Source organism: Pongo pygmaeus, chromosome 11, assembly GCF_028885625.2.
Source record: "Pongo pygmaeus isolate AG05252 chromosome 11, NHGRI_mPonPyg2-v2.0_pri, whole genome shotgun sequence".
In the NCBI taxonomy this organism is placed as follows: Eukaryota; Metazoa; Chordata; class Mammalia; order Primates; family Hominidae; genus Pongo; species Pongo pygmaeus.
In genome coordinates, this window is record NC_072384.2 from 17,597,740 (window position 1) to 17,612,604 (window position 14,865).

The 14,865-nt window shown below is 39.7% G+C and overlaps 1 protein-coding gene and 1 non-coding gene across 4 annotated transcripts in view; one reads left to right on the top strand and one right to left on the bottom strand.

Annotated features, from left to right (window-relative positions):
• Positions 1 to 14,865, top strand: part of MAP3K2 (mitogen-activated protein kinase kinase kinase 2) — an 86,794-nt gene that overhangs the window by 62,345 nt on the left and 9,584 nt on the right. For all 3 annotated transcript variants that reach the window (XM_063647332.1, XM_054477164.2, XM_063647333.1), the window contains 5 exons: positions 1,029 to 1,235; positions 4,922 to 5,070; positions 5,465 to 5,596; positions 8,334 to 8,463; positions 14,451 to 14,628. In XM_063647332.1, the coding sequence (XP_063503402.1) occupies positions 1,029 to 1,235; positions 4,922 to 5,070; positions 5,465 to 5,596; positions 8,334 to 8,463; positions 14,451 to 14,628 (796 nt within the window). The remainder of the gene's footprint in view (positions 1 to 1,028; positions 1,236 to 4,921; positions 5,071 to 5,464; positions 5,597 to 8,333; positions 8,464 to 14,450; positions 14,629 to 14,865) is intronic.
• LOC129032357 (U6 spliceosomal RNA) lies at positions 6,245 to 6,351 on the bottom strand. Its single transcript, XR_008501347.1, has one exon. It is a non-coding gene; the product is annotated as a U6 spliceosomal RNA (small nuclear RNA).

A 14,865-nucleotide genomic window follows, 5' to 3' on the forward strand; every position in this document is an offset into this window, starting at 1 on the left:
GGATTACAGGTGCCCACCACCGCACCTGGCTAATTTTTGTATTTTTAGTAGAGATGGGGTTTTGCCATGTTGGCCAGGCTGGTCTCAAAACTCCTGATCTCCAGTGATCCACTTGCCTTGGCCTCCCAAAGTGCTAGGATTACAGGCGTGAGCCACCGTGCCCAGCCTAATTTTTGTATTTTTAATAGAGATGGGGTTTTGCCATGTTGCCCAGGCTGGTCTCGAACTCCTGGGCTCAAGTGATCTGCCTGCCTTGGCCTCCCAAAGTGCTGAGATTACAGGCATGAGCCACTACACCCATCCAAAAGGAGTAACTTTTAAATGATATTAGAAAATTACTCTTTGATGATGAGATTGATACTTATATCATCCCTTTAAGAAAAAAAATTACTGGCCAGGTGCGGTGGCTCATGCCTGTAATCCCAGCACTTTGGGAGGCCGAGGTGGGTGGATCACCTGAGGTCAGGAGTACGAGACCAGCCTGGCCAACACGATGAAACCCTGTCTCTACTAAAAATACGAAAAATTAGCTGGGCATGGTGGCGGGCGCCTGTGATCCCAGCTACTTGGGAGGCTGAGACGGGAGAATCGCTTGAACCCTGGAGGTGGAGGTTGCAGTGAGCCAAGATTGTACCACCGCACTCTAGCCTGGGCAACAAGAGTGAAACTCCATCTCAAAAAGAAAAGAAAAAAATTACTACCTATGAACTTTTGCATCTTTGTTTTAGATTTTAAAATCATTATTGGAAATGAGAGTAAATTTTTTTTCTCCTTTTTATCCAGAAGTGAGGAGGTTCCTTTTTATGATTTGTGTGTGTATGTGTGCACACTCATACATGTTTTATCATAAGAGATTATTTGAATTTGTATTCAGATCCTGTTTATTTTTTCCCACCCAATCATTGCTATTTCAGTTTCTGAGCCTAGTCACAGGACAAATTTCTATTCTCTACATTACAAATTTTAAATACTTTAAAAGTATAACATATTAATAAAAGGTATAAGGTCATTCTCTTTTCATTTTTTAGGTCGTAAAACTTTTCCAAGAGCTAGAAGGACCCAGGGGACCAGCTTACGGTCTCCTGTGAGTTTCAGTCCTACTGATCATTCCTTAAGCACTAGTAGTGGAAGCAGTATCTTTACCCCAGAGTATGATGATAGTCGAATAAGAAGAAGGGGAAGTGACATAGACAATCCTACTTTGACCGTAATGGACATCAGCCCACCCAGCCGTTGTAAGTAATAGAACTTGGCATAGTGAAATGTAGAGCAGAACCTTTTTAGAATTTTATATTATTAAAAGGAATAAATACTAAGTGAGTTTTTGGGGTCAGATGAACTACTCAAAAAAGGTAATAGTGGTGTTTCTAAAGGTGGTTGGAATGTCAGGTATAAGCATGGTATCACTGCTAATTACTTTAGATAATTCTGTTCTTCACTTGTATTAGGAAAATTATTACCAACTAGTCATTCTTTATCCATGCATTCCACATATCCTTGTTGAATGCCTGCCACTGAGATTTCAAACATAATCTCCAAGACATAATCTAATGAGATAGATGATATATGGAGAAATAATTATTGTATAGTATTTAAATGTGAGTAGAAATCACCAGCTGAGGAGATAATGTGCAAGAGGCCATAACATCATCTAAAAATGGGGAATAGTTCAATTTTTGGCTGATGTGGGAGTATCTTACTTGAAATAGTGGGAATAGGCCTACAGTGGTAACTCAGGCTGGATTGCAAAGCATTCAGACCTTACTATGTAAGCAGTGCATACAAAGATTCATGTTCAAAGATGTTTATTGCAGCACTATTTGCATACTCTGAATTCCTCTTTTTGTGTTAGTGTGTCATAGTTTACTTTTATATCCATATTGACACCATGCTATATTGCTGTTATTTTTGCTTTAGACAGCTATCTTTTGAAGTGATTAAAAATAAGAGAAAAATGTCTTTTATATATATCTTCAGTCTATTCATTTTTATAGATTTTGTATATATCCAAAATCTGTATAAACAAAGACAGATCCAAGATCTATTGGGTATCAAATTCCTTCTGCCTGAAAAACTGCATTTTGACCTTTCTTGTAATATAGGCATGCGGGTAATGAGTTCATTCTGCTTTTGTTTGTTTGAAAAAAGTCTATTTCTCCTTCATTTTTGAAACAGGATCTCACTCTGTCACTCAGGCTGTGGTGCAATCTCAACTCATTGCAACCTCTGCCTCCTGGACTCAAGCAATCCTCCCATTTCAAACTCCCAAGTATCTGGCACTACAGGCGTGCACCACCATGCCCAGATAATTTTTGTATTTTTTGTAGAGACAGGGTTTTGCTGTGTTGCCCAGGCTGGTCTTGAACACTTGGGCTTAAGCTGATCCACCTGCCTCAACCTCCCAAAGTGCTGGGATTACAGGTGTGAGCCACTGCACCTGGCGTTTCTAGCACTTTAAAGCTATTGTCCCATTGTCTTCTGGCTTATATACTTCCTGAAGAGAAATCTGCTGTAATTCTTATCTTTGTTCCTCCATATGTAATATGCCTTCTTCCCCCGCAGCTGCCCCCAGCTGCTTTCAAGATTTTGTCTTTGATATTCTACAGTGTGAATATGACGTGTCTAGGTATATTTGTGTAGGGTTCCCAGCTGGTGTTCTTTCAGTTTATTGTATTTATAGTTTGTCTGTGAAAAGTTCTCAGTTGTTACCTCTCCAAGTATTTTTTCTGTCTCATTCTTCCTTTTTCTTTTGGGATTCCTATTACCTATACACTAGACTATTTGATACTGTGTCATACCTCTGTTCTGTCTCTCTCCCTCTCCCTCTCTCCCCCACCATTGATCTATTTTCAGGTTCACTGATTCTTTCCTCAGCTTTGTTGCATCTATTTATGATCCTGTTGAAGGAATTCTTAATTTCTGTCATTGTTTTTTATTTCATGCATTTTCATGTGACTCATTCCTGTAGTTTCCATCACTCTGTTCACCATCTGTTCATGCATGTTGTCTACCTTTTCCATTAGAACCTTTAACATGTTAGTCATAGTTATTTTAAATTTCCCTTCTGAACCTCCTGAGTCTGGTTGTATTAATTGCTTTTGCTTTTGATTTTTTTTTGGAAGGGTTGCTTTTTTGTGTCTTATCATTTTACATTGAATGCCAGATATCATGTATAGGATAAGGGAGGAGGTAAATAGAATGTATGCCTGGAAATAGGCACAGCTCTTCTTCTGCTAGGCCGTTACTGTGAGGAGCTGAGTCAGTCAGTCTAGTTAGGAGTTGAGCTGGGTTTGGATTTTGTTGTTGTCATGGTCTCTGTGCACCACTGACTTTAAATTCTTCTAATTAGCTTGTGCTGGTTTCCTAAAGGGATTTTCTCAATAGTCCTGCTCCATCAGCTTCTTTTTTTTTTTTTTTTGAGATGGAGTTTCAGTCTTGTTGCCCAGGTTGGAGTGCAGTGGTGTGATCTCAGCTCACTGCAGCCTCCCCTACCCGAGTTCAAGTGATTCTCCCGCATCAGACTCCCAAGTAGCTGGGATTGCAGGCGTCTGCCACCACACCTGGCTATTTTTCTTTTCTTTTTTTTTTTTGTGTGTTTTTAGTAGAGATGAGGTTTCACCACATTGGCCAGGCTGGTCTTGAACTCCTGACCTCAGGTGATCTGCCTGTCTCAGTTTCCCAAAGTGCTGGGATTACAGGTATGAGCCACTGCGCCCAGCCTTGGCCTTTCTTTTGTGCCTACTTCTCAGAGAGGGAGGATCTCTCTATGGCCTTGTCGTGCTCTCAGTAGTGGATTGCTGCTACTTGCCAGCCTAGGATAGGGGAGGCAGAATAGAGGGTTCCGTGTTGTCCTATCCAGCTTCAGTCTTAGGCAGGCTTTATCTCCTCAGTTCTCAGAGATGGGCTTGCCCATCTTCCAGGAGTAGGAGTGCTCTAATGATCAGGGTCACAGAAGGTTTCCAGCCTCAGCCTCTCTCTCAGGGGTAGGGTTTTTTTTTTTTTTCTTTTGCATTCCGCTAGCCTCAGTGGGTCTTTAACTGTAATGCAGGGGTGACAGGGTTTGCTGCTTTCTCCAGCAGCTGAAGGCTCTTGTTTCTTAGGGGAGAAGGGTTTAGAAGGGCTTTCTGCATTTCCCACAACAGTGGGCCATTCCGCTTCTCCAGGCCTTGACCACCAAGGGAGGCTTTCCCTGGTGTCTCCTGCTCCTGTGAGTGCATGGTAGAGGTCCACAGAAAAGACTTAGAGCAGGTGTGAGCTCACCTGTGTCTAGATCTCCCAAGGGTTCAGTACTCTCATGCCAGCCCACATTTGTTTAAAATGGAGGTGAATTCTTCCTTGCTTGTGTGGGTCTTTCTCTGTGCTTTACCACAAGTGAGCCAATGCTTCTGTTCTGTCTCTCCTTGGAGGTACCACTTTTTCCTTAGATTTCAGGTTAGTTGGTTGCCCTGCAATCTTAGTTTTTTGATATGTGTTCAACAAAAGTTAAATTTTGTAGATTACCCAGATTTCTCTTGTTGTTTGGATGGGAGTGATACTCTTTCCAGCTTTCTACATTGTAGGTGGAGGCTGAAAAACTAAGTAGAAATATTACTGCAGTGAAGATTAGAAATGGTGCATCTTACAGTCTTTGGCATGTTAGATTGAGTGAAAGAAAGATGCTGTCACATGTGTAATTAGGAAAACAATTTCAGAAAAAAATGAGTCTTGGGATATGAATCTCTTTTTGGTTTAGGATTTGTAGAAAATTGGCGAAATAGAAAATTTTGAAAGATGGTAACTGTGAATTTGGATAATCATAATTTTTCCTTATATCCAAGTACATTCAATGAAGGATGTCACTAATGCAGTATGCTCATTTAGTTATTAACCATTTATTTGTGTGCTGTTTGATGTTTCACTTTAAGAAAGTGTTCTTTTTCAGCACCTCGAGCTCCGACCAACTGGAGATTGGGCAAACTGCTTGGCCAGGGAGCCTTTGGAAGGGTCTACCTCTGTTATGATGTTGATACAGGAAGAGAATTGGCTGTTAAGCAAGTTCAATTTGATCCCGACAGTCCTGAGACCAGCAAGGTAAAAATCACTGCACAAATTACTTTGTCACATTATAAGAAACTTTATTTATTATTATTTTTTAACATTAAGCCCCTTCCATTCTAAATAAGAAGCATTTAAAAAAAAAATGCAGTTTTCTTTGGTATAAATTATTTGTAAAACAGATTAGATATGTTTGTCTACTTTTTAATATGGATTTTTTTTTAGTACTTCAGTTATAATCCTAATCTGATTCAGTGTTGCTTTAGCATATCATCAAGGACTGTTTAAAAAGTTATTGGTTAGAGACTTTCAGATGTTTATTACTTGGGAACTAAAATTTTCAGAATGAAATCACCTTGATGGTCCATGAAGTTACAATTTTTTGCTTACTGACATTGTTGAAGACTTAACAATGAATTCTCTCTTTCAGGAAGTAAATGCACTTGAGTGTGAAATTCAGTTGCTGAAAAACTTGCTACATGAGCGAATTGTTCAGTATTATGGCTGTTTGAGGGATCCCCAGGAAAAAACACTTTCCATATTTATGGAATATATGCCAGGGGTAAGTTAGTACATCTTTTTGAAAATACACATTCTATTTAAAATTTTAGTTAATAAAAGAAAAACAACAAAAACGTAGATTATAAAATGTTAACCCTAGTTAAGGACATTTTGGAAGAGTTTTAAATTAGAGCTGAGTAGTATTTTCTATTCTCTTCATCTGTCTTTGTATTTTTTAACTCATTAATGATAAAAGTATTCTCTAGTAGGTTACAGACATCTTAGCAGTCCATCTTCAGATTTCCTTAAATGCCCTAAAATGCCCTTTATAGCTGATATATTCACACCAAGTTCTAGTCTATACATACATTTAATTGTTGTGCCCCTTAATTATCTCTCTCTTCTTAAACAATTTTTTATAATTCTTAAAAAGAAATAGAGACAAGGTCTCACTCTGTTACCTAGGCTGGTTTCAAACTCCTGAGCCCAAGTGATTCTTGTGCCTTGGCCTCCCAAAGTGCTAGGATTACTATCTAGAGCAGTCAGTTTGTACATGATATAGATTTGACAAAGAGAGGAGGATAGACTGTTAAGAGTCTTCACTCTCAGGATCTGGAAGAATTTGCAAAAAAAAAAAAAAAAGTCATGGATTTCTCTAGTTGCATTCTTGTGGATTTTGTTTTTTTTATTTTAAATTTTTTATAATTTTAGTTATATGGAATGCTTCACAAATTTGCATGTCATCCTTGCACAGGGGCCGTGCTAATCTTCTCCGTATCATTCTAATTTTAGTATATGTGCTGCCGAAATGAGCATGCGGATTTTAATTTGTTTCTTTATCCCGTTTTTACTATAAACTCCAAGTTAGATCTAAGGTCTAAATTAGATTCACATTCAACCTTTTTTATCTGATAACATCATAGATGAAGCTGTGTACTTTATGTTGCATCCTATCAGGAGCCAATTTCTGGTTATTCCACTGTGGCAATGCAAAGACCTACCATTAGATGAGGGTGATTGACATATTGATTCCTGCATTGTAAAGTTTTGTTTTTTCCTGCACACCAGAAAGTAATATGAGGTATAGCAGTGGCACATAGGAATAGCCTGTTCCTTTTCAGCCATCCACCTAATGTTTTTAGCACTGATTGATAGTCATCACTAGAGTCTATAATTTCATTAGGAGTTATAAAATGTGATTTGTGACATCTGTCATTATATAGAGTACATCTAGTATTAATGGTTTTCAAAGTGGTGATTAATATGTTTACTCATTTAAAAATACATGCATTTCCATAATTTTTATTTGTTTATTTTTGAGATGGAGTTTTGCTCTTGTTGCCCAGGCTGAGCAATGGCACGATCTCAGCTCACTGCAACCTCCGTCTCCCGGGTTCAAGCAATTCTCCTGCCTCAGCCTCCCATGTAGCTGAGATTACAGGTGCACGCCACCACACCCAGCTAATTTTTGTATTTTTAGTAGAGACAGGGTTTCACCATGTTGGCCAGGCTGGTCTCAAACTCCTGACCTCAGGTGATCCACCTGCCTCGGCCTCCCAATGTGCTGGGATTGCAGGCATGAGCCATTGCTCCTGGCTACAATTTTTATTTTTTTGAGAAGGAGTCTCGCTTTGTTGCCTAGACTGGAGTGCAGTGGTGCGATCTTGGCTCACTGCAACTTCCGCCTCCTGAATTAAATCAATTCTCCTGTCTCAGCCTCCTGAGTAGCTAGGTTACAGGCATCTGTCACCACGCCCAGCTAATTTTTTATATTTTTAGTAGAGACGGGGTTGGCTAGGCTGGTCTGGAACTCCTGACCTCAGGTGATCTGCCTGCCTCAGCCTCCCAAAGTGATGGGATTACAAGTGTGAGCCACCACGCCCAGCCGATGCCTGGCTAATTCTTGTATTTTTAGTAGAGATGGGGTTTCACCCTGTTGGCCAGGCTGGTCTTGAACTCCTGACCTCAGGTGATCTGCCTTCCTCAGCCTCCCAAAGTGCTGGGATTACAGGCGTGAGCCACTGTGCCTGGCCTATTCTGTATAATACTACAAGTAGAGACACAGTAGACTGAACAAACAAGCCATGCTGAACTGTAGGTGTGAGTAGTTGACTGGGCACACTTGCTGCCTTCCATATGTGTGTTTGCAAGTTTGGGTCCACAGAATTGCAAAATGCTCTCCCTCCAAGGATGGCTCATAAACAGTGGAAAGGACAAATGGTTAAATCTGTAAAATCCAAGAATTTACTTTCATATGACAGAGTACACCGTTTACCAAAATTCAAGGAAAAGCAGAAACATTTGGATATATTTTCCTGTCAAAAAAGAGATTTGTCCCTCAGGAAGCATTTTATTTCTGTCTTTTAAAGGGATTATTAATCAAACTTGTACATTGGAATCACTAGGGAAGTTTTCAAAATTCAAATACCTATTCCTCACTTCAGACTGATTCAGCTTTCTCAGAGATGGCACCTTATCCTGCCCTAAGAAAACACTTGAGAAAATCTGTTCTCCTTTTGTGTATGTTCTCATGTTTCGAACTTGAGTGTTGAGTATATAAAGAAAAAACTTTAAAATCTCTGTGTTCTTTCTAGTTATACCCATTTTCCTGAGAAAATCAGCAGATGTCAATAAAATACTTTAAAAACAGAATAAGAACAGAATAAATAAAATTCAAGTAGGACATGCTTAGATGAGTGAGATGAGAATTCCTGCCCTCTTTACTGATAAAGATTTAATGGCAGTTTTCATTTCAAACCATATACAGTAGTTTTTATTTTTGTTTTCTTTTCTCCTAGGGTTCAATTAAGGACCAATTAAAAGCATATGGCGCTCTTACTGAGAATGTGACTAGGAAATACACCCGTCAGATTCTGGAGGGTGTCCATTATTTGCACAGTAATATGATTGTCCATAGAGATATCAAAGGTAAGTAATGAGGTATTTTCTATTTTAAGTACACAGTTCTTAGTGAATGTGAATGAAACAAGTGATGTGGATAAGACATTTAACATTAATTCATCTATCTCTGAAATACTACAGGGAAACAGTTCTCTTGCTTTCTTGTGGACTCTCTCAGTGTTCTATCACACCAGTCCTGTCTCCACAAATGGGTAGCTGTACTGTGGGGGCTCACAGAATCAGTAAAGTTTAAGAGACCATACAAGTGAGATCATGTTTTCATACATATTGCATAGGTATTAGGATAGATTGGCTAAGAGTAGGATCCCTGCTGCCAGATGGCCTGATTGAAATTTGGGCTTTTATCCACACTGTGTGGCCTTGGACAAGTTACTCAGTCTCTCAGTTCCTCATTCTTAAATGATGGAGATAATAGTATGCAGCTCATAGGATTCTTATAAGGAGTAAATGAGTTAATGCATGCAATACGCTTTAATTTAAACTCGGAGGAATGGATGTCACTACCTAGGGAAAGAATGAAGAGAAGCAAAGAAAAGAGCCCCAAACTGAGCTTTGATGAACTCCAACTATGTCAAACTGACTTTAAAACTCAAAAACTCAACTGTTTGCAGGGATAAAGGATGTAGGTAAATGCATAAAGTCACACAAAAGCAAGTGGTGGGGGTAGGTACAATTTAAGAATGCTTCAAAATCTATACTACAAAACATACCTGGAGGTTTGGTCCTGTAAAGGTAGGTTGTGGCCCCAAATTTAGACATCACTTTATAAATCAATCAGTAAAAATAATGAAGAGCAGCATGATGGTGCATGACTGTAGTCCCAGCTACCTGGGAGGCTCAGGCAAGAGGATCGCTTGAACCCAGGAGTTCAAGTCCAGCCTGGGTAATGTAGCGAGACCCCATCTGTTAATAAATAAACAGTCATGTGCCACATAATGATGTTTCCACGTCATTATGGACCACATTTACAACAGTGGCTATACTATATAGACTAGGTGTGTCGTAGGCTATACCATTTAGGTTTGTGTAAATACACTATGATGTTTGCATAATGACAGAATTGCCTAACAATGCATTTTTCAGAATGCATCCCCATCATTAAGCAATGTATTACTATAAATATGTATGTGTACACGTTTGTATTTGTGTGTATAAAGATACTACTCATTGGTCTTGCTGGGGACTCTTATGAGCTCCCAGGCTTTCACTTCCCCTTTGAGGTGTGGCACGTCCTAATTATGGCCATATTCAGACCAACAAGAATATTCCTAACCAGTTCCTGGTGATGGAGTAGAATGCGGAATGCCTAAGCCAGATCACATATACTAGAATGGGACTTAGAGTAAGTCTGAAAAGATGGGGACATTGCTCATGATCTACACATCTTAGGCAGACCTCAGTTGTTAAGTACAAAACCTGATCGCTTGAAGAACCTCATAGAGAAGTTATTAAGTTAGGAATAATGTCCATTCAAGCCAGCTGCTCATTAGCCCTCATAATGAGGCAAGGCAAGGGAACTGAGGGAGCTACCCGCCAAGTGGATCGTCTTTAGTGATGAGCCATCCTGGTCAAAAGAGAAGGCTGGAAGTAAGCTGATTTTAAAGCATAGGGCAAATATATTGATAAGAGAATAAATGTAAAATATAAAATTGGATGTGCAATATGATCTTAAGTTTGTAAAATTCAAGTATGACCTAGAAGGAAAATTTCCATATGATTGATGGTGGTTATCATCAAGTGGCAGGATGAGTGATGGTCGTTTTTATTTTTTTTTTAAGACGGAGTTTCACTCTTGTTGCCCAGGGCTGGAGTGCAATGGGGAGATCTCGGCTCACCACAACCTCCGCCCCCACCCTCGGTTCAAGCGATTCTCCTGCCTCAGCTTCCCTAGGAGCTGGGACTACCAGCATGTGCCATCACACCCGGCTAATTTTGTATTTTTAGTAGAGACGGGGTTTCTCCATGTTGGTCAGGCTGGTCTCGAACTCGCACCCTCAGGTGATCCACCCGCCTCGGCCTCTCAAAGTGCTGGGATTACAGGCGTGACCCCACCGTGTCCGGCCTTTGTTTGTTTTTTTATTTTGAGTCTGGGTCTCCCTCTGTCACCCAGGCTAGAGTGCAGTGGTGCTGTCATGGCTCACTGAAGCTTCAACCTCTTGACCTCAAGCAGTCCTTTCACCTCAGCCTCCTGAGTAGCTGAGACTACAGGCACACACCACCATGCCCAGTTAATTAAATTTTTTTTTTGTAGAGATAGGGTATTGCTATGTTGCCAAGCTCCTATATACTTTTTCTGTATTTCTCAAATTTCCATGAGCAACTTTTAAATTGTAAGAGAAAAGGAAGATTGGTTTTCATTTCTCCAATAGTTGATTGGTTTTCAATTTAGACCCATGAAGTCATAATGAAACCTAGGATGAAAATGAATTGATTATATTGCTAGGGAACCAACTCACTATTTCAAAAACTGTTGCTCTCTTCTGCCTTTGTTTTTGTTCCGTTTGTTTTACAAACTAGACCACTGAAGACCAAATAATGGATGAAAGGAAACTTAACTTCATAGAAGTATTTTGGCTAACAAGCGAAGAAAGAATAATGAACAGATATTGCATTAAACATTAATAGCTGCTGATATCACTTAAATAGAGACTGTCTAGAATACAGCATCATCTATGTAGTTTTCTTCCTCAGTCCCCCAGAAATTGAACCTGAATCTGATCATGCCTCCAAATTCGGTTACAGAATTATGTAATATACATATAGGACAGATGAGCGTGTTAAAATGATTCTTTGGGATGCAGTTAGTAAAATCAAGACCATGAGAAAGCTATAGGCAAACAACTTAGTTTCTTCATAAGTTGCAAAGAAAAAAGAAAAGGAGATTGGAGGGAACTTTAGGAAAGACTTAGAAGATTTATCAGTGACTCCCAATGTATGGACTTCATTTGGATTCTAGTTTTTTTTAATGTAACAAATTGAACGCTGACTATATATTTGATAATATTAAGTTATTGTTCATCCTCTTGGGTGTGATAAGAGTCCTTATCTTTGAAAGATATGTACTGAACCATTTGTTGATCATGACATCTTGAATATGCTTCAAATCCTAGAGAGGGGAGGGGGAGTGCTTGGCAGTATGGCTGGGGCAGGATTGTCCAGATGGATGTTGAGGCTGGGTGATGGCTGTGCATGCTGCTCTACCTTTGTATATGTCTGCAAAGTCTCCTTAATAACTTATTTTTAACACATCCAAAATAAGTTTTTAGAAACTTCTGTTGGAGCCTGGCTACCCGTTTTCTCCTCAGCCCTTCTTGTGGATAAGCATTGGTTCAACATTGGTGATTCTGCCCCAGAGACAGCTTGCCCTGTCTGTGACCTGCCTTGGACTGTTCCTTCCCCTATCAGAGCCCTGCTTGTAGCCAGTAAAAAATGGACTTTGTTGTCCTTCCACTGGTTAAGTATTCTAGAGACGGTGGCTTTTTTGACATTCCTTCTTAAAGTACTGGATGGTAGGAAATGTTAGACAGTGCTCTTTTAGAAGATCACTAATGTCATGGCATGTTTACGCTTAAGGTGTGCAGAGTATGGACCCTGGACTCTCCTCTGGAGAGAGGCTTTAGGGAACCATCATTGACTAGACTGGGGAATTTGCTGGTAGAACAGAAAGACATGTACAGAAGCCCCGTGATAGGAGTGGGGTCTCTTTATCCTCTCCAATCTGTAAGGTAGCTTTTCTCCACTATTCAGTCTCCTTCTTAGAGACCATTTTTTAAGAAAAGGGTAAGAGAACCAAGAAAATGAGTCTCTTTGTAATATAAAATATGGTTAAGGTTATGGAAGAGTTAAAAATAAGAATTGAAGTAAAATTTTAAAATTAGATAATAAAATAAATGGCTTATTTAAGAATAGGTAAAGAAAAAGTTAAAAATGAGAAGGTCCAAAGTAATGAGGGTTATGTGGAAAAAAATGAGAAATGATTTATAAAAGACAGAAACTAGATTTATAATCCCAGAAAAAATACAGAGTTTTTAAAATGATAAGAGTGAAAATAGAGAATAAGAAACAAGTGAGCCTAGTGCCCAAGCTTGGTTTTTTGTTTTTGTTTTTTTGAGACAGGGTCTCACTTTATCACCCAGGCGGGAGTGCAGTGGCATGATCTCAGTTCACTGCAGCCTCGGCCCTCTGGGCTTAAGCGATCCTCCAGCCTCAGCCCCCAAGTAGCTGGGACTGCAGGCACACGCTACCATGCCCAGCTAATTTTTTTGTATTTTTTGTAGAGATGGTGTTTCACCACGTTGCTTAGGCTAGCCTTGAATTCCTGAGCTCAAGCGATCCACCCACCTTTGCCTCCCAAAGTGCTAGGATTACAGGTGTGTGCCACTGCACCTGGCCAATATCTTGTTTTTTTAATACCATTCTCCACTAAAAGGAACCAGGCCTCCTTGAGAAATGGCTGATTCTAGGACTGGTGCAGGAAGTATACAAGATGAGCCTGGAGCATCTTCAAATGCCAGAAAGCAAGAAAGTGCTCCAAAACAAAAGCCAAGGATACAATGATAGGGGTATGGCAAAGGGACACAGAGCCAGTGGAAAGGACTCCAGTGGCTGAAACTGATAAATAGCAGGTGAATAAAGTAGTACTGGATTATAACCCAGTGTATAAAACAAATACCCATGTTCATAGTGATGTAAATGAATGATTTAATAAATATGTGGGAGAGGGGAGACAAATCTCTTCTGCAGCATAACTCCAAATAATTTATGTAGCTACTCAGCCTGGAGCATAACTCTTTACTCCTTAATTGTGGGCTGTGCGTGGCGAATTTCTTCCAAAGTACGGAAAGGGTGGGGGAGAATGACTTTACAGTGGAGAACCTGACAAACACTATCTCAAGCCAGGTGATCAAGGGGTCAGCATCAACAATGATGTTGACAGTATGTGCCTTTAATATCATATGATGAGAATGGCAGTCTACCTGTGGTCTTCCTCCAAAAAACTTACAACTCCCGTTATGAGAACATGAGACAAATCCTAATTGAGGGGCATTCTACAAAAACCTGACCCCAGTACTCCTCAGAAATGTCATGGTCATCAAAAACAAGGAAAATTTGAGAAAGTATTCCACCTAAGAGGAGCCTGAGGGGACATGATGACTAAATATGGTGTGGGATCCTAGTTAGGATCCTGGATCCAGAAAAAGGATATTAGGGAAAAACTGAGGAAATCTAAGCAAAGTATGAACTTGGTTAATAATATTTCAGTATTGGTTTATTAATTGTGGCAAATGTACCATACTAAGATATTAGTAATAGAGAAACTGGGTGTGGGGGTATATGGGAACTCTCTATACTATCTTTGCAATAATTCTGTAAATCTGAAGCTATCTAAAAAGTTTATTATAAAAGCTAATGAAATTTTAAATGAAAAGCTCAAAGCCGGCCTATCAGACATTTAAAATATTAGAAATTGAGAAGTAAAATTAAAGCAAGATTCAATATTAAGAAAACTCTAAAATATAAGGTAACTAAATTTAAGTAATAGAGGGGGAAAATGCTTTTGTTCTGAAGGTCCCTAAGGAAGTTTCTGAGAAAAGGCTGGCTTCTCAGGGAAATAAGCTTCAGCCATTGGCTTCTTGCTTTATGACAGAGAAACTGGGGGCTTTCTTGGTCCTTCACTGAGCTTCATTCTTAGCCCTTTTCCCTTTTCTCCTCCTCTTCACCCTCACCTCCAACCTGCACCAGTCATTTTCAATAGAAACGTTCTAGGTCCTAAACACACAGCTGACCTAAAAATGTAGTGTTCTTGCAGCAAATCCTTAATGAGCGCCACCTGTGTGACTAGCATTATGCCAGCTACTGCCAGAGGATGAAAAGCAGCCTAACTTTGGGGATAAATCGAAGAGTCTATGAAGTAATTCTCTGCCATTGTTCTTTTATTCTATATTCCAGACTGCCAATAAAATTAATGAAATGAGGCAATGTCTTATTTTTAGGCGCAAATATCCTGCGAGATTCAACAGGCAACGTCAAACTAGGAGATTTTGGGGCCAGCAAACGGCTTCAGACCATCTGTCTCTCAGGGACAGGAATGAAGTCTGTCACAGGCACACCATACTGGATGAGCCCTGAAGTCATCAGTGGAGAAGGCTATGGAAGAAAAGCAGACATCTGGTAGGTTTTGATGTGAAGTTTGCTTGAAAACCACCTGCCGCCTATGTATTTCCACCTGGGATTGAATTACTGAGGCAGATGTAAATGATCTTTTGTACTTCCAAAATAGGACATAAGACTTGTGAAGATTAACACTATATTAATTGTGCCTTATTGAGGCTTATAATTGACTAAATAGTTAGAATCCTTGAACCTGTCCTCCATTCTTTAGGAAGGATTTTGTCGTGAGCAAACCTC